The sequence below is a fragment of the Orbicella faveolata genome, unplaced genomic scaffold (assembly GCF_042242905.1).
Source record: "Orbicella faveolata isolate gen_17 unplaced genomic scaffold, um_ofav_v1 contig_47, whole genome shotgun sequence".
Lineage (NCBI taxonomy): Eukaryota > Metazoa > Cnidaria > Anthozoa > Scleractinia > Merulinidae > Orbicella > Orbicella faveolata.
In genome coordinates, this window is record NW_028301577.1 from 18,857,547 (window position 1) to 18,883,185 (window position 25,639).

The following is a 25,639-nucleotide window of genomic DNA, read 5'->3' on the forward strand; positions in this document are numbered from 1 at the left end:
AAGGGCGATTTTCCAATGACTAGTGCTAATCTAAAAGCTATGTTACGATTTGCCATTTAAATGCTCCTGTTAGCCGCAATGGCTAGGAACTCGGTAAACAGAAATATGACAGAAATTGTTGTGCTACGTGAAACACTTAGAGCTGCTCATCAATGTGAAGTTGACAAAGGTAAATTACCGCCGTAGTGAGTGTGTAGAGTTGACGTTTCGAGTGTTAGCAAAGTTTTGCTACGGTGAAAGACTAAGGCTGTCAGACAGTGTCCACACTACTCCGGAGGAATTTGAAAACGCAGTTTTATTTGCCCGGTTTTGGCCTACCGTCCACACTAATCCGTCACGAAAACGGAGCTTTTCAAAATCGCTCTTCAAACCGGACGAATTTAAAAAGGCCGGCTTTTCGTTTTCGTCTGGACGGAAAACACTTTGAAAACGGAGCTTTTCGAGAACGATGTTGTCACAGTAATTATGTGACTTTCCTGATCGAGCTTTCCTCAAACACGAATCCGAAATGACCGTTGATTGTTGCTTTGTTAAATTTCTCCGGCGTAATGTGGACGTAAAACATTTGATACGTTTTCAAAGTCAAACCTCCGTTTTCAAATTCCTCCAGCGTAGTGTGAACGGGGTCTAACGCTCAACGCGCCAGCTTTACAAACTCGCCACTGCTGTCAACTTATCTCTATGAACTTCAGTTGGTAAGCAGCTAAGTGAAACACAGATCTAACTGGGTGAAAAAGTGTCATTGGAAGATCTCTCAACTAATTTTAAGGGCTTTTGATAGCAAACTAATCGTGGGATGTAATTGATAAAAAGAACGCCTTTGAGAACATAAAGTTCACTCATCCTTTGTCTTGTTGTAACGCTTTATCACTGTTCAGAAGAAGAAAGCATGTCCGAAGATGGCGAGACACAACTCGCGCTACTGGGAGAAAACGGCGAGCGTCAGATGAAACCCGTCAGAATGCTTAAATTTTCCGGTATTTGCTTGTTCAGCTATTTAATCCACATCATTAAATAATTGCTAAATGTTTTTTTCACGTTTGTAACATTTTAAATTGACCTTTCGCGAGAATAAAATATCTTATCATTAGCTTAGGAAAGTCTTATTACACAGCTTATGTTTAAATCTGTGAGGATTTTCATGGGTCTGCTTTTAACCGATCAGTAAACTCTCTAAAGGTTTAAAACTTGTAGTCATTCGTTTTCGTGATAAGTAGTAATATAAAGTGCGTGCCATGGAAAGGAAGTCAGTTGTCAACGTGATTTCGTCTCAAATTTGTGTTAGTGAAAGTACTTCTAAAAAAATTAACTCGTTTTTAACATTTGCCTCCTCTTATACTTTTGACACATATTTTTTTAAAAAAACATGATGTGTTGTGATCTTGCAAAATCAGATATGATAATTTAATCGAATATTACTGTTTAAAAAATATTAAATAAAATGCACTTCGTAAATTTTGTGCGATTTCGAAAAAAGGAAATAAAAAATAAACATTTAATCCCAAAAGCCTGTATATGAAAACTGATTTAATTTTTGGTGTTTGGAATCCTGTACTAATACGCATTTGGCCAAGAAGAAATGCAAAATACATAATGCAGTGATTTTCGTTTGAGTGTAAAAATTTTGTTATGGTTTGGTACTCATGCGCTCTAGTTGGCGTGACTTTTGCGTGACATCGACTTTGGTTTCTTGCGTTAGGTAAACTTCATCGTGCGTTACGCTTGTCAGTGGAACATATACCCGATAGTGGATTACAAGACATCCAAGAAGAAGATGAAGAAGGCGTGGAGGAAGACGTAGAGGAAGAAATAAACTCAGAAGATGAACTTGATGAAGAGGACGGATCGAGAGACGCCATGTTGAACCAAGATGGCGTGACAAGTGATGAAAATGATATTGAACCTTTCAGTAAGTCACGCGATTGCTTGACCTTTCCTTAGCCTGGTTTTGTTGCTCGGTATTCTCACGAAGTGGTTTGTTTGGAGTCTACGTTCAAGTTTAACTTAAATAAAATACAGGCTTTTTGATCTGATAAGTAAATGATATGATGCTAAAAGCAAAACAGTGGCAGGAATGGGAAGTTCCCTCTTAAGGGGATATCTATGGACGAGGTTGAGAAATCCGAAGTGGTCAAAAGCTATCGCTTTCTTGAGTTCAGTTTTCAAATAAAAAGTTTTGAACGCAATAGCGGCTAGCCCACCCAGTAGTTCTGTTGTATTTAATGGTATAAGGCTTGAAAGATGAGACAAACAAACTGTATATGTGGACCGATGGAGTGTGTCGCTAGTCTTTAGTCGTACTGTTGTCATATGTGTTTGTCTGTTAGGGGTTCCATCTCCCAGGCGGCTTCACCTTGAACGTCAGTTTACACAGAGCGTGCTCCTGAGTTGGAAGCCCGCTGACCTGCCTGCAGATCAAGTGAAAGGGTACGGTGTGTATGCCAACGGAGAACTACGGCTCATGATCAAGGGAGCAAGTAAAACCAAGGCCCTTCTGGAGGGCATTGACCCCGAGGAGGTAAGATTTATCCTCACTTTTTGGCATTATTGTAAAAAGACTTAAACCATCGTCGTACGTGTAGCTTGTACAGTTTTAATTTTGAAACTGAAAATGTTTTCTTTTCGTTTTAGACGTATCGGATATCCGTGAGAACTATAACAACCAAAGGAGAGGAGTCATCTGATCGTTCGGCTGTGTTAACTGTCGGCAAAGGTTAGTTAACTGAACTTTTGTTTGAGTGTTGGTTATAGATTTACTTCGTTGTTCAAGTCTTACATGAAATTGGAGTAACTGAAGACAAGGAATGATGTGTCATCTTCGTAAAAGTGATGAAACAAGTTCGAGGAGAGCAAGGAAGAAGAAAGCTTGGGAAATTTAGCAGGTCAGAACAGACCAGGAGGAGGAAGAAATCTACATTCCGTTCTTCGTTTAGCCGTCGCGATATTTTTCTCAGTAGTTTTATCTCAGTAGTTATTAAAGACTGGAATGCCTTGGACAGTGACTTGAAGAACTCTGACACCATATGTCAGTTTAAAAGTAATTTTTTTAAATCTATTAGTCTATAATTTACTTTTGTATTTTTAATATATTTTTTTAATTTGTGTATTTATTTTTTAATAATTTAATGTTATTTTGGATCGGGACCTTTCTGTAGATCACCTACGGGTGAGAAAGCTTCCCGTTAAAATATCATTAAACAATCTGATGGTCAGAGTGTTTTGAAAATATAGATGGTTTTCACTGTCACGCAACGAAAAAATAAATCGAAAACTATTCAGTGAATAAAGTCAAGAAATTTTCGTATTATAGGAGACAGGTAAAGAAGACACTTCTCCAAGTTTTGGGTCTCTGTGTTTTCCCAAACTTCAGATATTCGTCGAAATGTTTTGCGCCAATTTACAGAGCCCAGTATGGAGCCGCCATGTTGGTGGAGCTCTGTGCTCCACCAACATGGCGGCCGGAAAATAATGCAAACATCTGGAACTTACTTTGGCTATCTAGGCGACTGATTATCTGAACTGAACCCACAAACATTTACACAAGCACTTTTCCTAACACTTAAAGTCCTAAAAAGGCTAAAAGTCACTAGATAAGCGTATATTTTTCCACAAACGCGATCGGAGTGGTATGTCACGCACCACCATAACTCTGGACTTCAAACGGCGCTGGTTTCCAAACAAAGCATGCTATTGGGCTGAAAAGTCGTAAACAGATATAAGTTTAGATCCCCTTATGCCTGATGAGGATAAAAATTTTCGTAGCTCTTTAGTTTTGGATTTTGGAATTTGATGACGTCACGTGAAAACGATCTATAAGCAAAAAGCAAATTCCGTCACAATAATGTTACAGTCGAACCCCTATCAAGCGGCCACCCTCGGGAAATGGGAGGTGGCCACTTAATAGGGGTTCGCCGCTTATTCGAGGCTGGTGTGCTTTGAATGTTTTTCACCATCGGGTTAATTTCTTAGTGAACATGGAGTCACTTCAAGACAATCATGATAAACGTGTGTTTGAATGTTTTTATCACTCGTCACCTTCTATTTCGATCTCTTATCTGTCATTGCCTTTTCTAAAACAATTTTTTTAAATTTTGGTGGGCCGTTTAATAGGGGTAAAGACAATAGAAAAACCATTATCGGGACAACCAAAAGGTAGTCGCGGCCGCTTGATGGAGGTGGCAAGTTAATAGGGGGCGTTATTTACAGTATTTTACTGACAATAATTTCGGGACTTTGACTACTGGCTGCTTAATAAGAGGTGGCCGCTTTATAGGTGGTCGCTTAATGGAGGTTCGACTGTTATGGTAGGGCAGTTTAAACTTTTAACTTATGTGCGTAAAGGTGAGTGTAATTTCTAGGCTTTCAACGCAAGGCTGTTGTTTCCTCTAGATGCTAACTTCGCTCCAAGCCACGTGCATGTCACGTGCGTCTCTCCGACGTCCGCCAAGATCGAGTGGTCACCAGGCAACAGCTCGTTCAGTCACGAGATTCTCTTAGATGGCGCCCTTTACAGGACAGTGCGCCCTGGCACATTCCAGCACACGATAACTAACCTCGAACCAGACCAGTTGTATAAGGTCCATGTTCGTGCTAAGGACCCTAAGCGAGTGTTGGATCGTGACAGTGAACCCGATATTGAGTTTGATCTTTTGACAGTGGAGGAAGAGTTCAGAACTGAGCCGGGTGGTAAGTGAACAAGTTTTTCTAAAACTTCGTAACAACTGGTCGAACTTTGAGATAGGTAACGAGAGCAAGTTTTGGATTTGTCTTCGCCACTGGTTATGCGAGAAGTGTCTCCAGCAACACCTCCTTGCAGTACTCACAGAAACCACTCATTGACCAGAATCAACTTTTTTCTTTTAACATTGGTTCAATTACATACATGTGCTGATACGAGCAAAATATGGGAATGGACCACTAGAGTATAAACTATGTGAGCACGTGTTAGGAAAATTTCTTCGATGATTGAAGCACGTTGCGGATGATGCATAGTGAAAACTTCAGCCTAACATTTTCAAGTTCGTGGCGTGTAATCGGTCATAATTTCCCCCCATCTCAACCGTGAACTAGATGAAATTTTTCGTATGGAGGTAATTTCCGCAAGGGTTAACATATGACGTCTCCTTCAATAGCAAATCTCTGTCGATTCCTTAACTGGTTAGTTATGGACATATTCTGTTTTCTTTTCCAGGTCTTCCAGACCCACCTCTAGACGTCGAAGTTGTGGTAGGTCACTCGAACTCACTCGACGTAAACTGGATTCCAGTGACTATTACAGAGAAGGGAACTTCAAACGGGGCTCGCGTGACAGGATACAAAGTGTACATCAATGATTTTCCCTGCACTGAGGTCACGTCACCCACAGCGGATTGCGTGACAGCTGTGTCGTGGATGGTCGAGCGTGCGGCCAAGAGGAGTCACAGCGATGCTCTTCGTGTTGTCGTTAGAACTCAATCGTGCGAAGGAGAGTCGCCTGATTCTAATGAAGTTGTTCTGCCTATTGATAAGTTTAACTTCAAAGTAAATCAGGTTATAAAACCCAAAGGAGCAGAATCGCTTGCTCAGAGAACAGACTTGACGCCTGAAGGCTCTACTGAAGATCACGATGATCAAGACGATTCAACACACGTGGCAAACGGTGTTTCGGTTTCTGACGTGCCGAGAGAACGATCTGATAGTGTGAGGCGGTTCAGCCGAGATGAAAACGGCCAACCGCTGTTAGTTGTAGTAGAAGAGACTCCTAAACAAACAAACGTTGCCATGGACTACTTAAGCCCGCTAGCGCAGCCTCGGACTAAGGGAGAACCGGTCGTGTGGAAATACGAGGCCGGGGATGAATCGGAAACTGCCGAGAGCGTTACGAAGAGTGACGGAAGAGCGTCCGAAGACGAAGATGACGAAGAAGTTGAGATTTGTATTCCAGATGTTTCGGAAGATCAAGCGCCATCTGCAGAGCAGGAAGCGGACGTGAATGGGGAAGAACAGGGCTATCAACTTCTTGAAGAGGAGGTATGTTATTAATTGTTTTACATTGCTGCTTTCTTTTATCCGCGGTAAGACCGCATCAATTAAGGTGGCTGAACACAGTTTTGATACCTATGTTTCATTCACCTTTTTCTCCAAAACCCTTGATCCCTCGGTCGCCAAAAATGGCAGCAAGCAAGTTAACAATACAAACTTTGGCTTTTTGAAGGTTAAGTTGACGTATGTGCCGTTGCCATGGCAACATGAATAAATGTAAACAGGCCTTAAAAATCGGTTTTGTTTATTTGTAGAAAATCTAGTCATTAGATTTTCTTTATAATTTGCATGCAACAAGCTTGTAACGATTCTCACAAGTTAACACCATTTTGCTAATAATTTAACAGAGAGATCTTTAATTATCCCTTGTTGAAGGTTCACTGGAATATCTAGAATTTCCTTTGTTAAAGTTCAGTTATTTTCAATACTCCAGTTACTTATTTCCTAAAGTATTTTCGTGCAAAATTTCGTGAAATTCTAATGAGCGGTTCTCGAGAAACAGGCGTATTTCCGAGAGTGCAACTTTTCATTCAATCGCAATTTTTTTACTTACTACGCATGCACTGCATTTAACTGGGTTCTTTCGGTAACAAAGAAAAAGCTGAGAATTGCTGGGTTCTTTGCTTCGTTACCTTTTCTAACATATCTTTGTAATAAAAGACTAAAGCCATCAATACACAGCGTTCATTTATAGAATAAAATAGCACAGATAGTGCGGGTGTTGAGTAAGTAAAATGATCGCTTTATTGACGGCATGTTTGTTTTTTGCAATCCTTGTGCGCGCGCTGAATTGCATCAGCAAAAGCGCGCGCGAAAACTGTGTTCGGCCACCTTAAAGCTCGAGAAGTAAGCTCAATTGTTATAATATGGTTTATTCTGAGGAAGTAAGAAAATTGTGTTCACACCCCAAAATAGCCCTCGACCAAATTAAGATAGCATTACCCTTTAATATGGCAGTCTATTCTGGAGTTTATTTATTTATTTATTAAGCTTCGGCCTACTATTACACATAAAGAAAAAGAGAAAAGAAGAGGAAGCAAAAAAAAAAAAAAAAAAAAAACAGACAGCAAAACAAAACAAAATGGCCAGGGGAGCCGCTACAGCTTAGCCAATTACAGCGGTCCCCTAGTTCATCTATCAATTGTGGAAACTTTTTTAAACAAAATCATAATTACTTTAAATGCGCTTTATTTTCCTTTAAATCCCCCATTCGTTGTGCCCTCTTAAGAACGTAGTCTCTCTAGAATGTATAAAAACAGTATTCTGAACAGTGGAACCTCAAATTGTAACCACCCCGTAAAGACAATTACTTTTTTTTTATCACGGCCACATTTTGGACGGAAATCTTAGCTTTCTTATGGTTTGGTTTATTTAGGATAACGAAGATGAGGAAAACGCGGAGATTCCCGAAGACGCGCACAATTTTGACGAGGAAGTAGGTGTGCTTGCGGACGAAGAGACATCAGAAATGCAAGAAGAGGAACTGCAGAGGAGTAGAAAGGAGAGCGACTTGTCAGTGACAAGTGATATCGATATGGATGAACTTGAGCGGTCATTAGAAGAGGCACAGAGGATTCCACGAAGCAGTCCTGAGGGGAAAGAGAGCGAAGATAAAAAGCCATTTATTCGACCACTGGAATACGACGAGAGTGATTTTGAGGATGACTCGAGCGAGCAAACACCCCTCTCTATCATTCAGGAAGAGGATGAGGAAGATCTGTCCGAATCGGTACCTTTTCCGAGCAACATCTCGCGATCTCACTCGGCTTCCGAAGGGTTCGAGAGCGACGATGACGTCATGGATTTGCTTGAAGAAGACGAGCCGACGGGTCAAGGCATGAACTTCGGTAGTGTTCGTAAAATTTCGCAAACCGAAAGAACTTCCGTGCAGAACTCTCAGCCCGACGTTGAAACGTCGGACGGTATGGGCTTCGGAAAATACCTAGCGCAGAGTAGCGAGCAGCCGAAAGTTGACGCTTCTCTTGATAGCATCAGACTTGAAGAGGACCAGAGTGAACTGGGTGAAAATGACGGCTTAGAACACACATACAGTGATACAGAGGCTGACCACGGTGGAGTCGAGAGGAGTTCGACTCCTCTTGATGATGAACAGGGGATGGAGCAGCAGGAGGAAGCACTTCGCCGTCCTGTTTACGACGAGGCTGCACCGGCAACAGAAAGGCAGGCTCCTTGTGATGAGGGGTACGTCGGTGAAATGGCCCCAGGGGAACGAGTGCGGGTGTTTTTAGCTCTTTATGATTACGACCCCTCCACCATGTCCCCAAATCCTGATGCTGAAGAGGAAGAACTGGCATTTAATGAGGGAGACCTTATTAAGGTAAGCAAGTGGTGTGCACCGTTTAGACAGTTGATTACTTAGTACACGTCGTTCGAAAACGGAAGAAATTTAAACCTTATTTGGTCGTGAAATTGTGGTTTGGTGAGGTTTTGGTATTCCGCGACTCAAACTTGCATTCTTTACCCGCAAATTGTTAAAATGTAGGAGTTGCCACGGCTTTAATTTTATAGTGGAATTTAGTATAGTAGAAATACCTGTTTCTTTAGCCGGGTGTGAAGCGCCTATGTTTGTGGTTTTGTTGCAGAAGTAACTTATGAATTAAGATGATCGCAATAGTTTTAACGCTTAGTTAAAGTAAGCTATTTTCACGGAGCCTGTTATTGCAGTTCTCCGGTAAAGTACTGCAACTTCAAAGAGGTAACGCTTTTTTTCATAACAGATTTGCGCGTTATCGTCATTTGACAACAACTACCAGAATTCCTTTCATTTTTTCTTTATTATTTAAATTTTGAAGTGTGGGATTTAAATAACAATTTCCATAATTGCCGGAGGATTCTTGTGGTCAAATGACGCCATCTTGCAAATCGCCTGTTGCGTCAAGTGACCTGGTTTTCGTGTTTACTAGGTGTACGGGGACAAGGACGAAGATGGTTTCTTCTGGGGTGAATTAAACGGCCAAGCGGGTTACATTCCGTTTAACATGGTGTCAGAAATTGAACTGGAGGATGAAGAATCCGTCAGCAATGTAACCACTCCTTCTGTAAATGTTACCCAAGAATCGACCCAGCCCCCTGAGGAGAGTCCCAGCCAAGAGCCAGAAGCCGTCCCCAGGCCCTCTGAAAACTTGCTTGAAGAGGTCATACTGGAAGAAAACGAATTTGACGACCCGAGGGAGAGCGACAACTATCAACTGCCTCCCAGACGAATGGTTGCGCTGTTTGATTACGATCCACAGACTTTGTCGCCCAACCCTGATAGTGAGGTGGGAAAAGATCAGGGAAAATAATAAAAGATAAATAATTGTTAATGGCTGAGTTACTGCTTGGTAGTCCTGTCAGTAATTTTGCGGAGAATGTTGCTCGTGATGTTACAGCATGTGACCCCGTTGATTGTAACAGTTACACCGTGTATCTGGTCCGTTATTAAAACGAACTTTAGTCTGTCCACAGACGTTTATTTTTTTGCTACGAGTGATTTTCTTGGAGCGCGCGAGGGATGCGAGGGCGCGAGATTGAGAGCGAGCGTGGAGCGCGTGAGGCCAGGAAGCGGGCGCCAAAAACATTATCCTCTGCCACCCCCTTGCATGCGGGCTTTTTCAAATCCCCTCTTGCGATCAAGGCAAAGGACAAAATAGAGGGTCTGAGTACAGACTAAACGAACTCAGGAATTTGAGGGTATCTCCTCAAAGCTTTTCATTACATGCTTTGAGTGAAAACTACGACATAGCGTTCGTATTTACGTAATCTTCTCATTTGTTATTTCTCAGGTAGAACTGAAGTTTAGGGTTGGAGATGTTATCTATGTGTACGGTGACATGGACGAGGATGGCTTCTTCTCGGTGAGTGAAATCACGTCCCCGTGAGCGCCGTTTGAGATTTTGAAAATGGTTGTCCGTGAATTGCAAAAAGTAGCGTTTATAAAAGAATGTATGTATGGAACAAATGTTGGGAAGTTTCCTTTGTCGAGTTTGCACGGTATTTATTTGCTTTTTTTCTTGCCTTGCAGGGTGAGCTCCGTGGAGTGCGCGGTTTGGTTCCCTCGAATTTTCTTGAAGATTTGTCCGATCCAGATGACGTTCCCCACCATGACAACAGCAATGACAGCGATGTAACAGTAAGTTGATTCACTTCTATTTCGTCTGACTTGTTGACTTTCTTCACATCTGGGCTCTCTGTAGCTATTCCTGTCGGCGTTTATTGATTTGTATCATTCCTGGTAGAACTTGTGACGTTATCGATCGTTCGTTCATGCCTCTTTTTGTTTAATTGTCTTGAACTTCCCTGATCTAAGAGTTGCTTGTTTCCTCCGCAAATATGTCCTATGTTTAAAGTTTCAATGACTTACTTTGGCTATGCTCACCACTTTGAGTTCTCCTTTCATCAAACAGTGATGTCTACGAATTCTAGTCTTATAGTTTTAACTTTTCGATGAAATACTTGAGTTTCGATCAAAGACAACGGCAAATGTAAAATTATTCTATAAATTTCCACCCGAGATAAACACAAGTTGAAGGTATATGGTTGATCCCTGAGATAAAGAACCTTAAATATTGATTTTTTTTTTTTTTACGCGTTGGTTATTTAAGGCGCTACAGCATTGATTGTTTTTCGCTGTAGTTATCGGGGAACTGAGTACATTAGAACGGTATCCGAAAATTCAATGAGCGAGCGGTAGTCCTCAGAGAAGTTGCTTAGCAACGTGACATATTCTTATGGCGCCATGTTGACGTGACGCCTTTCGCATGGCTAGTGAGTGCTTGTGCTGTATTTTCATTGGATAATAAGCATCGGAAACGGCTCGAGTGGTTCTGCGAAGATTCTCCGTTAACGTCACTCGTTTCCCCGATTGTGGACCTGGCGTTTTGTTGTTGTCTGTTTAATTATCTTTCTCGTTTCATTGATCAAAACAGTTCATTGCTTGATGGCCTCTATAGAAGGAAGTTGCTAATGTGGAAGTTTCTTCTCTTTTCCTTACTTCTGGTATTTAACTTTTTTTTATCTTTCTACCTTTCTAATGCTTTTCGTACTTAACCTTTCACATTCATGTTCCACTCTTGCGTAAAGTCACTAAAACACGAGCGAAGGATCCTTTGCGAACTTTGACATATGGCAAAATGGAAACATTTGTTCATTAGAAATGAAAAGAATTGGTCTTGTACAAACTGCAAGCTCAACGTGTCTGTTTACCAATGCCATGCAAGCCAAGCAGTGTTCTCGGACGAAACAGTCGATCGTCGATTAATAGATCGAGTCTACGGTGATTGTCGTAGGAGTTGCTAAGTACTATAACGTTTCTTATTGGAGGTTTTGCCAATCTTAGATTTTTTTGACATTTCCAAATACCCAAGTTGTACCTCTGACAGTACAAAAGAAAAACAATGATACAGAAGTGGAAGGCTGGGAATAGATGGAAGCAAGTATGGTCGCTCTCGGTCTGCCGAAAAGTTTCCGATTCTTTTTGTCCAATCGCAAATTAGAACGAGCACCCGAAATCAAGACGAATGTTGTCACGTCTGCATTGCTCCGCAAGAAAGCGTCAGCGGCGTATCTTAACGACATCTTTGACGGATACCTCAAGCTCAGTCAATGTTTGGATTGGTTTCCGACATAACACAGTTCCATTATACTTAGGTCCTCTTAAGGGTACTCCTGTAAGGGTTGTTCTTTCCTTAATCTCCGTTGAAGCAATCATTATCTGATATTTCATATTGGTCAGTGTTTCTAACTGTCATACTGTTAGGAATCTGCGCATTTTACTGTTATCTGAGTGAAGTGATGAACGACTTGGAACACTGACGAGCCAGGAAAAACTCGAAATTATGTTAGTACTACAAAACATGCCACAGTACAAGATTACTAACCATGCAGTCATAACATTTTCATTCTTCAATTCACTGCATGACTAGTTACCTTATCTGTATCGTTATTAACGATCAATTTTGACTGAAATTTTAATAACTTGCGATAATTCTTTAAACTAGTTCATTTTAATGGACGTTTTCGTTTCTTTTTTTGTGTTCATTTGCTTCCTTTGTTGTTTCCAAACCCTAGAAGCTCTTTTGCTGCATTCTTTTCGATTTCTTTAATTCTTATTTTCTCCTTTAGCTTTCTGTTAATCTTGCTCTCTTAAATGTTTTGACAAGCAGGGTTCGTACAATTTCTGATACTAAAATTTCCTGGACGTTCCCGTGACTGGATATCTGAAATTTCGACGGAAACTGATTGTTCACGGAATCTGTGAAAGAATTTGTCCACAAAATCTTGCTTCCTAGCTAAAATATTTTAAACTTTCCTTGACCAGTACGAAACTTGTTTCACTGACCGCTTTCATTACGAACGAGTTCTTGAATTAATTTGCAGAATATTGATGAACAATCAGCATCACGTAAAAGTATAGTTCAGTAGCTTTCACTTGACCACCAGGGTTTCATTCATTAACTTAAAAGTTCGAACAACATGGAGTGGCCAGTTTATTATTGTGTAAACCATAGTTAATAGAGGGGAATGGTTATGAAACTCGACAAAGCTCTTTGTTGTATGTTTTTGAACTCTTTTTTGGCCTTGGCCGTGCACAAAACACAATACATAGTTGTTTACTACTGACGGAGGAACTAACCAATAGAAACGTGTTGGTTACGTAACTCATGCATAGTATATGAACGCAAAACAAAAGACTGTGCACGGTCGTGGACCTTCCAACATAAATGTCGACATCTTTGTTTGCTCCTTTGATGTTTGCCGGACTTCATAACCATTCCCTTCTATTGACTATGTGTAAACGTATCTTATAATTTGGAAGAAATTACAGTCCAACGTTACGGCGAGGAGCTTTGGAAACCCTTTTTCGTAATCTTGGTATCGTCACAGAAAAGTGCTGCCTGGCGACTAAAGTAACCCCTGTCAAGTAGATCAAACTTAAGTATAGACTAATCTAATCTATTCTTCACATGTTCTCTCAGGAATCTTCCATGGGTTCTTCAGACAAGTATAGCTCCCTAAATGGTACTCATCACGTGACAGAGGACACGCCTAAGAAGAAAAAAGGAATCTTTTCCAAGGGAAAACAAATGTTCAAGAAGATCGCAAAGGGTCACAACTCACCGCGGGGAAACAGTTCCAAGAGATAGCGCTGTTAGTCGAATTCTGCTGATTAAATTATTCACAATCGTTTGTACATTAGTGATCTGAATGAACGAAATTTAGTTTTATAGCCTTTAGAGAATTGTATTTTGTATCCGGGTTACATTTTATTCAGTGTAAATGGAAATACAGCTGTAAATGTGGGCTTGGCCCTTAATTTATATAATGAGCCCGATTTTTGGACTCGGGCTGCTTCCTGTGATACGGAAGTTATTTTACTTGCTGGTCAGATAATGTTATTATAGACATATTTTATTGACTTATTGCCAAGTCTCACTGGCTTGCAGTTTTCAGTTTTTCCCAGCTAGGCACAGAATATTCTAATGGATCGTTCTTATCCAAACACAACACAATGCACACTGCTTTCAACACGTTTTACCTTTCAAAAGCTGACAAGTGTTTGTATTTAATACGCTTCTTTCAAGAGAGAATCTGATTTGTACATTTTGTGTAAAGAAACCATATATTATATTACCTCAAGAGTGGTAGCTATTATCGATTAATATATTTAGCAGAGTTTTACCAATGTAGTCACAGAAAAGCCTTATTAATTAAAAACTATTTTACGGAGAGAATGTGCTACTAAAATTGGCTAAGTGGGTTTGGGGGCGTTTTGCTACAGTCTAAGATGTTAATTCAAGGGACCATTTCCAACTAAGAGAGGTGTCAGTCGTAAAGAGAGTTAGTTAAAAAACAAACAAACAAACAAACAAAAAACAAAATTCAGCGTGGATAAAGCAGCCAACTATGTCCGCCTTAGCGTGGTGTTGTAACACCCAAGGAACGTGACTACCGTTGCCGAATGTCACGCATTATAATGTCACACTTACACTCTTGACGTTCTTTTCACCTAATCAGCTCCTAATATGTGACGGTCCATCAGAGATAAGTTTCCCTTTTAAACCAACCTTTCATACCCTTAACGAAAAATCGTTTTCGGCTAGCCAACAAATTTAATGAGTTACTTCGAGGGCACGAAAAACTATCCGGGGCTAGCTGCTGATTAAACTAAACCCAACAGTTAGTGGAGTTGGTATTTTTGTTTCTATTCGCTGAAAACTAATCACCAGTTCACTTGGTCGGACTGGAGGGGTTGGATAATAACCAGTTCATTAGGTACTTGAACTGTCCTACCAATGTCCAAACAGAACCTCGCCTGTGAGCTAACCAATATCGCCAGAAGGACTGGGGCTGATTGAGCGCGTGACGTAACGGTAATCTGCGATTGAGATGAGCCAATCACGAAGTCGATGCTGTTTCCATGGTAATCAATACCAACAAATTTTACTTGTGTGCCTCCCGGGAGAAGCATGGGTTTAAATTGGAGGTGTTTGTAATCGAGAAGCCGCAATCCGCCATAACCGAACAACACAGACTGCAAAAATCCCCCAGCACCCGTGATGAAGTTCACAGCGCCCCCACCGTCTGCTCCCTCGGTCCAAACCATGAACGGTTCCTTAGCGTTCACATAGCTTTCCCTGAATGAAGTCTCTGCACGGGCGTATTCCCCGACATCGAGCCAGTTGACCGCGAACATTGATTTAGTCATGGCGGGCCCTCTTGGGTTCGTCCGGGGTTCATAAAAACTCAGATCACTTCGACGAACGTCGAGGCTCATGTTGACCATGAGTGGAAATCCGAGGAGAATGACATCGGCTTGCTTGACTTCGACTCCATTATACCCCTCGTATTCCGGATGGTAGTTGTTAGTAGAATCGAACGGAATAAACATGTTCTGTGCAATGGTCTTCCAGTTTTTGGAAGCATTCGGCAAGGCTTGGTAAGCGAATTCGAGATTCATTTTCGCGATCGTGTTCGTGTAGGCCGAGTTGTTGACGACTTCGGCGTCTTCGTCAGGCGGCATGACGTCATAAATGACGTAAGCTTTCTTCGAGTCGTTGTACCATGCGCGGTTGGCCCAGAATTCCGCAGTGGCTCGAATGACCGGGAAGGCCTGGCGCTCAAGCCACTGTTGATCCCCAGATGCCATCCAGAGCTGTTTGATTGCAAATGCTATGTCCCCGATAATGTGCTGCTCGTAATCGGAGTAAATCTCTCCTGGGCACACTTCTGAGCCAGTCAAGGCGCTTTCCCAAGGAAACATGGCGCCTGTGGAAAGACAATGAGAAGAAATAGATTTATACAGCCCAAATACGACAGAGTTCAAATGAAGTCATTCTGTTCGCACCCACCTTTAAACCCATATTTCTTGGCTTTGTCTTCAGCTGCCTGAAGTCTTGCAAACCTGTAAGCGAGACACGTTCGTGCAAAGTCTTGGTGCAGAAGGACTAACGGAGGGAACATCCATGTCTCTTGGTCCCAAAACACGTGGCCATCATAACCATCAGTAGCCAGGCCTCCTGGACTCAGACCGAAGATCCATGAGGGACGTAATGAGCTGAAAGGAAATGACGTCATTGAACATAAACTGAATAGATGCCAGTTCAAACTGGAGTTAAGGGAACTAAATTGTTAGGAAGACGCAAACGTGAGAACCAGCTCATAGTTCTTACCAAGAGATTCAGATCACGTTCTCTTATTGTCACCGAAAAGCCCCACCGGGAAAGTGTCACTGCAGGGGTAGATCCAGAATTTTACCTGAGTGACTTACATCAACTTAACTAGGGGGATTGGGGGCACGCTCCCCCAAGAAAATTTGAAATTTATTGCTCCAGTCAGAATGCAACTTTTCTGTTTTCAGAGAAACAAACGCAGGTTTGGAAACATTTGATTGATTTCTTCAACTTTGATTGATTTCTTTAATCATTTTAACTATTCTGAATCCAACCCCGCACTAAGTTATGGTATTATTGTATGGTTAGTGTCAACGAACGTAAGGTTTGACGCAGGCTTCAAACGAACTTCAAGCGACTGGGCAAAACCTACGATGATAATATTCACAGCAACTTCCCGGAGTTACTGAAAGAACAGGAAAAATGACTCGTACGTTTGACTTAATCAATGTATGACGGCGAAAAGCGCAGGTGAACTCCTTTGGGTAGAAACAAAAACTTCCCCGAAATTTGTCTGACAAACTCTATGAAAGGAAAAGAAGAATTGGAACTACCATTTTTTTTTTTTTACTAACATGTCGTATACGCGTGATCACGTTCGCTTTCGCGTCACGTATCACTCGCGTTTAACGTTTATCGCCTTCCTTTTTCTTGGAATGTTTGTTCAAATTTACGTTATCTGAGTTTTCACGTCCCTCTTCCGTTCTCGGACAGGAAACAACTACTGTGTGAAACGAAATGGACTTCTATAGCTATGTAGTATTTGCCTGGTATGCATCATTTGCTGTTGGTATGGTTATTGTTTGAAGTGATCGTGTTATATGAAACCTCACATAACTTGCTGTTCCACAAAATTATATTTTAAAGAGGGATTAGTCTAATCCTGTCCTTAGCATTCTATTGTTTTACTAATTCAATATAACCCTTGAATGTATAGAAGGGTTATTGACCAAGTGTGAGGTCAAGAGTTCTGAATGTCGGCCAAGTTCTTTTTATGGGTCTCGAGGTCCATAAACACGCAAAAATAAAAAACGAGGCCAATATCCAGCCTTGTTGCCCGACAAGTTTGGTCAACAAATGATAGGGTATCAAGAACCATTTGCTTGCAGGGAAACAGCGATTAATCCCAGAACACCTTCTTGGCCATTCGGTTAGCAAATTTCGCTCATCTTGCCCGCTTGCATAGCAGTCAATTACATTTTAATAAAATTAAGGGATTTCCGCGATGTTGTACCATATTTATTATTGCAACGTATGTTGGCAAGGCTGAAGAGTTGGCTTTTGTCATAGCGGGGACTTCTATTTAAAAGCGTTCCGCGTTATATCAGAGTTGTACCGTATTAATCAAAGAGGTTTAAAGCAGAAGGATGCTCATATCTGTAGGTTTTCCTAACCGAGTGGCCCTGGGTAAGACCTACAATGGTGCAGGGATTTGTTTTATTTCAAGGGTTAAGGTATGCAAGCGAATAATATCATTTAAAGTTGAAAAAAAACACACACACCTGATCTAAATCTCATTAAAAACTTCCTTTAAGAATGTTTACAGAACGATTTAGCAGGCATTCCTCATTTATTACATTAGTTGAGCACTATTGTACTTATAAAATAATCGTCTAAAGGGATGTTAATAAGGCATCAACCTGTTAAACTAGTGAATAAGAGGTTTTTATCAATACCTGAGTGTGTAATAGAGACTACCGGAAATTGTCTGTGCCAGCGTAAGATTGCCTTCCACTTCGATCCGCCCATCATTCCATATTTCTCTCCAGGCTTGCACGTGACTTTCTAAGAGCTCTTCCGGTTTTTCCATTGCTGCTGTGTAAGCTTCGCGTGCGCTTGTCACGAAATCTTTAGCATCTAAACTGGTGGCTATAGCCGTGATAAAAAAAAACGTTTGGGTCTGCGCAGAGGGCTTGATCAGCAGACGAGGTGGTATTTCCCCCCAGACCACCGCTACTCCCTCCCTTCGACTGTCTGGTTCCTCCGTTATCCTAATATACCCTGACATGGCATTGATCTTAGGGTCATTCTGAGATTTACGCGCAACATCATCCCTTTGGAACTCTATATCAGCGCTTGGCGGTCCAAATACATTAGTCAGGAACAAGCTTACTGTGTCACGCATGTTGTTTTGTAAGGAAATCTCCGTGACAAGTACATGCTGGCGAACTCGATGAGCGTAGATCTTTTGCTCCAAGGTGAAGTTTTCGACGACTAAGCGGTGATAAAACACGCCTTGTTCGACGTTCAGACTGAACAGCTCCACGGTCGCGTTGGAGGTCAGATTACTTCGCACGATAATCGCCGCAGTCGATGGAATTCGTGCCCTATGACTCGGTGTTTTTGTTCCTCGTCCGTTGAAGATCCCAGACACGTAAACAGTATCGCTGAAAACTGTAGTAGCTAAGTAACCGTTTCCAACACTCGGGTTTAATCGAGGATCCCAGGAAAGACTAGAAGATTCGAAGTTTGTCGCATTTGGTGCAGCAATGCCAGTATGACAAAAGCAAACCAGGCAAAGAGTGATGGCCAAAAACGCAGACGTCATTTAGCCTGTGAGTGGATTCTTTGCGATTCCTTCAGCTGTAATGCAGGTCTGTACTTGATTTACTTCAGTGATAACGCCAAACCAAAGTCAGCATATGTAGCTCACTGAGTAAGAGAGCAAGACAGGGAGCAATATTTAGCTATTGGGCCCAACAGTTCCCTCAGACTTGTTTAGTTCGATGATATCCCAGTCCTCAGAAACAGCAAGTTCTCTGCGCTATATGGCGCATGACTATCAGTAATATGATCTTGGCAATGCAATGATGCAGTATCTAGTTTTTTTTGGAAGACCACCATTGTCCCTCATGGTTCGCCAACGTGAACTAAATTGATAAAAATGTAATCCACAACACAACTTATTTTGCGTTAAAAATTGGAAACACTCTCGCGCTCTTTCCTTTTCTCTTCCCTCTATTTCCCATCTTTTGCAATCTTTGCGGATACTCTTGGGCAGCCATAAATTAAAGGCCATTTTTTTTAGGCTGAAGGGATGTTAGGTTTGTAACTGACGCTCTCTCTTTCCTTTCAATTCTGGATGAATTTTTTCGTTTGTTAAAAATCTTAATCCCCGTGCGTCAAGTCAGAAAAATGAAAAATGAGCTGATGACGTGACTAAAAGGTTTAATGCAATTAGACATAGATAATCTGGCAGTGAGAAGGATCAATGTCGAACTAATCTTTTCCGTTTTGAATTTGGAGTTTTTAGCAGCTGAGCGAAGCCGTACTACTGGTTCTCTGTAGGATACACGGATCTCGTACCAGAAATAATATTCGCGCGCTTGTGCCGGTCGTCCCTCTCTTCCAATCCCCAGTCAGATTGGTTGGAGAAGGGATAAAAGGAGGGGGAGGGGGCGGGGAAGGGGGCAAGCAAAGGGTAACACTTCAGGTTAATTAATGAAATAGAAAAGAGCCGTATAAATGAATTTCTACCAAAAAGTGTAAAGCAATGAAGGCCCTGTTCAGGGAAATTGTGAAAAGGCGTATCATCTCCTGACGTTATCATATCAGCCTGCGGAACAGTCGGTTTAGCGCGAGCGGGTCAGAGCGCGCGTGGAGCAAGACTCCAAGAGTACTAAGTACGATCGCGCGTTGACGACCAGATTCAAGACTAAATGTTTTTAGAACCCTACAACCACATTTGAAATGAAACAAAATTAGAACGTTCTCAGTGACCATTTTAAAAATTCTGCTCGTAGAGCGAGATGGGCTCTTCCCTAAAATTAGCAAATAAAGAAGATTGCAAATATTTTCAACCCCCAAATGAGCCGTATCTATATATATTTTTGTGATAGATATTTTTCAAGCGTCAGATTATTTTTCACAAAATAACCGGCTCAAACTAACTTATAACTTACATAATTTTATGTCAATTCATTGAACCCAACTGAAGACGGTTATTTCAAAAACAGAAGGCTGGAAACAGCATAGCCAGCGTTTGAAGACAGATTTACACCTACTGTTTTAATTTCGCCAGCGGAAATCCGTCTTCGTTCGTAGCTTAGATATAGTAAAGCCACATCAGAATTAGATTAATTACGACAGTATTGTGACTAAAATAACTTACGCTCGATATTATCAACAGGATATACGGAATTTTCTGAGAGTAAATGAGTAATACTAGGTCTGTAACCTTTTTTCTTGCATCCATCCATGCCAGTACGCGCTCCATGTTCGTCAAAATGACATTTACAAGCCAAAAATAGTAAAAGATAAAGTTTGATTTCTTTCGATAGCATGAAACAATATGATCGATGAGCAAGCTGCTACAATACATATAGGGCTCGGCCCCCGTACAAATTCACGTGACCAGTGACGCAAAAGCGCCTGTTATCGCAGGCCAGATTTTTCGCAAAATCTCAGCTTCATATTTCAACTTTGACCTGGCCATATTATCGATGAAGTTCAATTTCAGTGCAGACAAAAAATTTCATTAACGCTCGATATTCGATGTTTAAACTGAAACGATTAAAGTGTATATTTGGCAACGCAAATTTCAAGCACAAGTTCTAAATTCCGCCATGATTATTGATGTCTTTAAAACACGCTTTTTCATTAAACCACTGAATTCTTTTTTGTAGCCGAGGTGTTTCTGAACACGTTTCAGAGCCGATTGGAATGAATCATAAAAATTAGAATGTTGTTGCGAAAAGTTAAACAGAATTTGCTTTCCACATATCAGAATGAATTCCTTGAATTCTATCAACTGTGTAAACCGGATGCCTATTTTGAATGTATTGCCCAATTTATTTACATCTCAGCTATACCAAATCCCGACCTTTATTTCAGAATGTCGTCTGACAGGGCTGTCCTTAATATATCAAAGAAAAGCTGACTTTTGCTCAAGCGACTTGTCGTTCTGACTTTCAAAGATCTTTGATCTTCATTGTTTGCTCTTTAAACAGTCTTTGCTGTAACTGCGGTTTTAATAAAACCAAGATCAACAGCGATTGGCCGGTTGTGGCGGGATTTCGGAAAATGTCAACAATGGAGAACGCTATTGGTGTTTCTACTTTCCATTAATATACTCGCAGACCAGTGACGCAGACATGCAGATTTTGTCGTATAGATTATTTATTTTCCTCGTAGAAAAACAAACAAGCTTATAAATGTTCCTTCGACATGGAGTCGACCGACAGGTCAGTGCAATGTTGAATTCGAAAACAACGATATGGCTTTCTTTTGTCCCTCCCAGCTGACGTTAAAAAAGAAAGGTAATAATGGTTTTGTTTTAACCATAAATTTGCCACTTGCTTCGCATAACGCAAATGATTAGCATTTGTCTTTCTTTGAAAGTTGCAGTTCACATTCTGCTGTCATTGTGGCGTAATTATTCGCTACGTTTCTAACAACTGTCAACGCTTACTTTTTGTCTTGGTTAGTGCTACAAAGCAAGAAGCCATATCCGCCAGACGTTTACCGACCTTCGACTACTTTGGAACAGAACGGGGCTGTCCCTTTGGAAGTAACGAAATCTGCTTTGAAAAACGGCTCGACTCCAAACCACAAGCATGAGAAGCGAAATGTCAGAATTAGCGAGTCTGGATTTAAACATGAAACTCTCATTGAGCGGAAAATTCGAGCGGCAACTTTAGCAAAACCCGCAAATATCCGAGTAAAGGTTATGAAAAGTTACCACCCAGTCGATAAAGAAGAACTGAAGGTACGAAAAGGACACTACGTGAAAATACTCTACCAACAAAATGACTGGGCTTACGTTGTGGATTCGTCAGGAAGCGAGGGTTTTATCCCGTTGTGTTATTGCTCTACGACAAATGTTTCCACTGACTCGAAGTCTAGCACTTCGGGTTACGAAGACAGCTTCGAGGACAGCGAGGACGGGGTCGGAGAAAGGACAGCAGTGGTGGTGTACAGTGAATCGTTGACGAGTAATGATAGTCACAATTCGAAATCGATGACTTATTTTCCAAAGCGAGCTTACGGACCGCAATTAACTGTTTTGTACGACTACACAGCTCATGATGAAAATGATTTGAGCGTCTGTCGTGGTGAACTTGTGATGCTGCTGAACGATCAGGACCAAGATTGGCTATGGGTATCCACGGAAGATGGCGAAGAAGGCTTTGTACCGAGATCTTTTGTGGTTTCTCACGTGTGCGAAGGTAAATAATTTGCTCCTCAGTTAAGTCTCGCGTATGTGTGTTGTTTTAGTTTTTTATTGAAGTGTTGGAGAAACAGACAAAGGAGTAGCCTCTAAAACTAAGAGCATTTCAAAACGATACATTTGAAGACCTCCGCAAAATATTTGTTGTACGCACTCCCAAGGAAAAACCATGCTAGACTACAGGGAGAGTTGATAGCCTAGACGCATTGCTGTCTGAGAATGAGTCAGTATTGCTAACGAAAAAGGATATAAAACACAGGAACTACAAGCATGTTAACTGCCCGACTCTCATCGTCTCCAAAAGTATAGTTGTATATTTTAGAGCACGCGGGTACACAACCTGTCTTTTCAGAAGGACTCTTGATATGTCGCGATCTTGATTAAAATTATGTCTGGTTTAGATGAATTCCTCGTTACTTGGCCATTGACCTGCAACCAGTATAACTGGATACCTTTTCTTAGTTTAAGAGCTAATTTCAACGAGCTTGTTAGTTCTGTAAGCAAAGTACATGTGTATTTTTGTCTTGAGCAAAAATGTCGAGCTTAATATGTGGCATTCGGCTCTTATCAGAATAAACATTTTCATTCGGATATTCGATTATGAAAGCACTTAGCTGATAAACCAAAAATTGGTATTTTGGCAATTAAAATACTGTCTACACCTTGTTGAAAATACCCCTGGATTGTTATGGCTTTGATAACCTCAACCTTTTAATGTTTCCACATGATTCAACTCACGTTATAACACGATCAAAGCCTTGTTATAATGTTCCATTTATTTACTTAAGAAACCACATGCTACGTTATCGCAAGTCGGCTGAGTTGGTTTTTTTACTGAGGTGGCAAAGTGACCGAGATACAAGCAATGTTTCAGACAATGCTACCGCAGACAGACTTACAAAGAGTTGTGAGACGGTTTATGGTAGAAAAAGGAAAATAAGCTTTAGGATTAGTCATAAAAGAAGATAGAGGGTCAAATATGGTCAAGATTTAAAGGAATTGCAACCATTCGAACTTAGTTTTTGTCAGAATTATAGTTTGGGGCTTTTTTATATTTTAACGCAATCTTATGTGTAGTGTACAGCGGTACAGGACGACTCCTTGGGTCAACTCCGTGCAGGTACGCCTCGATCATTTTCAGGAAACAATGACAAAACGATGGCGAGCATGACTTAGTTTCATAATTATAGTAACTGAATTATCTTTGACAATACTAGATGTTACATTTGCTGATACTACGTCAAAATATGCAAAATATATCACTTTCGCCGATTTGATTAAATCTTATGTTTTCATCGATTTTTGTCAAAGGTCTACCTAATTTTACCGGCCGAGTCCTTACTTAAAATGGAGTAAATGCTTATTAAGCTTGAATGATTGATCAAGTCCACGATCAAGGAATGACTAAAAAGCAGTCAGGGTGAAATTAAATTATTCCAGTGTACTATTGCTAAGTACAAAGCTGTCTCCACGCGCAGCAAAACCCTTTGGACTCGCATTCAGTTTAAAAAAGACCCGGAAAGCTCAAAGAGCTTTTACAACAAAGTTTCTAAGTTAAGGAGAAAAAAAGGAAAGGCAACATAGCTAAACGCGAGTCAGGCAGAAGTTTCCGTGCACTGTGTCTTGAAGAAATAAAATTTGCAGGAGAAGGGCGGGGGAGCTGACGACCAGTGCAGCTTGTAAGCAGATCTTAAGATAATTATTAGGCATTGTAGGTGAAGTAAGATTTGGAATGTACGTGAATTCAAAGACAAAATTTATTGACAGTATCACTCTTTCTTAGTCAAAACGTTTTCCTATTTGAACACACAGCTTGCATGCAGCGGTTATCCTCACCGAACGCAGCCTCGCTCAGCTCTCCAGACTTGAATTCCTCTGACGTCACGCCGACAAGTTCATGCTCTACTGGCAAGAAATCCAAATCGTCATACACGGACGTGACGTCATCAGCGTCCAGTGAAAAGACTTACACGCTCAAAGGCACACGGTTAATTGTGCTTCATAACTTTCAAGGGAAAGCGTTTGATGATTTGCCTGTGAGACCTGGAGAGTACGTGTACGCAAACCTCAAAGACCAAATTGTTCCTGGTTTTATCTGGGCGTATTCGCCGAACAGCAAGAAATCTGGCTTCATTCCAGAGGATCGTGTTAAAGAGCCAGTTGTAACAGATATATGAAGGGTGGTTAGAGGCAGTCACTCCTTACGTGTCACCGCGCCACTGAAGACAATGCTTGATGTATCGAGACGCGTTTGTCATATGACGCTGGAGAGAGTGCATTTAACAGGAGCTATAAGAGCGGACACCAGCAACCTGTTAAACAGCGAAACCTTACCAGAAGAACAAGATAATAGTATTAGTCGCCCTGTAGGTTAATACGGACCATATTTATGCTCTCTTGTCGTAAACAAGCACTTTTCTCAGTCGGAAACCCAGTTGGAGGCTGGCGATTTTCGACCTAGGTTGCTAAGGAACACGGAACACGACAACATTAAACTAGAATTTCCAGAATGCACGTGCTACTTAAATCAGGATCCACTTGTTTGTCATGACCATTGCCAAGCAATGTACATCATGACCCGATTGTTACAATTGGGTAGAAATTTACCGGAAACCCCGCTTTATTGTTAGCCGGAACACCAAAACTGGATTTAGATGAGTCCAAGGTGAACGAATGTCCTTTCACTTATGCGGAATTCCGTGAACAGACTTAGCTACTTAAAGTCATGCCACACCAAGGGAGGTGATTTATCCAAATATGATTTATCAACGATCTATCATCGTCGTTGAATTGCCATTGATTTGCCTCTGACCCTGACATAACAAACTTCTGTGTAAGAAAACAAGCGATCATTCCAAGCTATAAACTTATCATATTATCATGCTAAGGAACAAAGTTAATAGAGGGGAATGGTTACGAAACTCGACAAAGTTCTTTGTTGTATGTTTTTGTTCTCTTTTTTTGGCCTTGACCGTGCACAAAACACAATAGTTGTTTACTACTGACTTAGGAGCTAAACAATCGAAACGTTTTGGTTACGTAATTCATGCATAGTGTATGAACCCAAAACAAAAGGTTGTGCACGGTCGTGGACCTTTCAACATAAATCTTGGCATCTTTTTTGCTCCTTTGATGTTTGCCGGGTTTCATAACCATTACCCTCTATTAACTATGTAAGAAACGTTTCTTTAGCTACTGTAAATTTATTGTCGGGGGAGCGGGTAAGTATGTTCGTTGGACACTATTGAACGACCCCCCTATGGATTCAATAAGCATCCTTTCATGTGCTGTATTAAGATCCCCTCCCGCCCCCCTTTCCCTACATGGGAATTCGCCATTCCGAAAATGCCATAGATGAAAATGCTTTATTTAAGGACATAATATTTGTATGATTTTCTATCAATTTTTACTGATAGTACAAAGTCCCTTTTAAATAGAATTAAATTCAAAGGGAACCTTTATGAAAAATTATTTAGGTAAACATATTAGTTGGATACAAAAAGAAAAATTTACAACACTTTGAAATGGACTACTCATGGTTTTACAACATAATAAGCTTATATTAAGCACTGGTCATTGGCTTTCCCGGTGATTGACCACCGGGACATCCCCGGGTAAACCCCGGGAACATGCGGGCATTTTTGTAAAAAATTTTGTGACGTAGGGTGGGGACATTTGATTGGTTTTTGAAACGAACGCACCAGATCCCAGGGATGCACCTACGGGATTTGTTTGGCATTGGTCAGCGTTACGTCATTTTCAAAATTCCGCATGAACA

General features: G+C 41.0%; 3 protein-coding genes across 6 annotated transcripts in view; 2 read left to right on the forward strand and 1 right to left on the reverse strand.

Annotated features, from left to right (window-relative positions):
- Positions 1-13,754, forward strand: part of LOC110040810 (RIMS-binding protein 2-like) — a 31,225-nt gene extending 17,471 nt beyond the window's left edge. For 2 of the 4 annotated variants that reach the window (XM_020746081.2, XM_020746083.2), the window contains 11 exons: positions 879-977; positions 1,700-1,909; positions 2,328-2,518; positions 2,632-2,713; positions 4,390-4,686; positions 5,192-6,009; positions 7,397-8,359; positions 8,946-9,302; positions 9,807-9,878; positions 10,046-10,153; positions 12,999-13,754. In XM_020746081.2, the coding sequence (XP_020601740.2) occupies positions 879-977; positions 1,700-1,909; positions 2,328-2,518; positions 2,632-2,713; positions 4,390-4,686; positions 5,192-6,009; positions 7,397-8,359; positions 8,946-9,302; positions 9,807-9,878; positions 10,046-10,153; positions 12,999-13,166 (3,365 nt within the window). In that variant the 3' untranslated portion in view covers positions 13,167-13,754. Of the gene's footprint in view, positions 1-878; positions 978-1,699; positions 1,910-2,327; positions 2,519-2,631; positions 2,714-4,389; positions 4,687-5,191; positions 6,010-7,396; positions 8,360-8,945; positions 9,303-9,806; positions 9,879-10,045; positions 10,154-10,949; positions 11,020-12,998 lie in introns of all 4 variants that reach the window. The other 2 variants (XR_016204145.1, XM_020746082.2) reach the window with 2 other exon arrangements.
- On the reverse strand, positions 13,553-18,836 carry LOC110040811 (protein-glucosylgalactosylhydroxylysine glucosidase-like). The gene is made up of 3 exons (XM_020746084.2): positions 17,369-18,836; positions 15,372-15,577; positions 13,553-15,288 (listed from the first exon to the last, which is right to left on the reverse strand). The coding sequence occupies exons 1-3, from the start codon at positions 18,238-18,240 to the stop codon at positions 14,243-14,245; spliced, it is 2,124 nt and encodes a 707-aa protein (XP_020601743.2). The 5' UTR covers positions 18,241-18,836; the 3' UTR covers positions 13,553-14,242.
- A 257-nt stretch (positions 18,837-19,093) lies between these two features.
- Positions 19,094-25,386, forward strand: LOC110040812 (SH3 domain-containing protein Dlish-like). Its single transcript, XM_020746085.2, has 3 exons — positions 19,094-20,950; positions 21,119-21,859; positions 23,674-25,386. The coding sequence occupies exons 1-3, from the start codon at positions 20,908-20,910 to the stop codon at positions 24,036-24,038; spliced, it is 1,149 nt and encodes a 382-aa protein (XP_020601744.2). The 5' UTR covers positions 19,094-20,907; the 3' UTR covers positions 24,039-25,386.
- Positions 25,387-25,639: the final 253 nt, after the last annotated feature.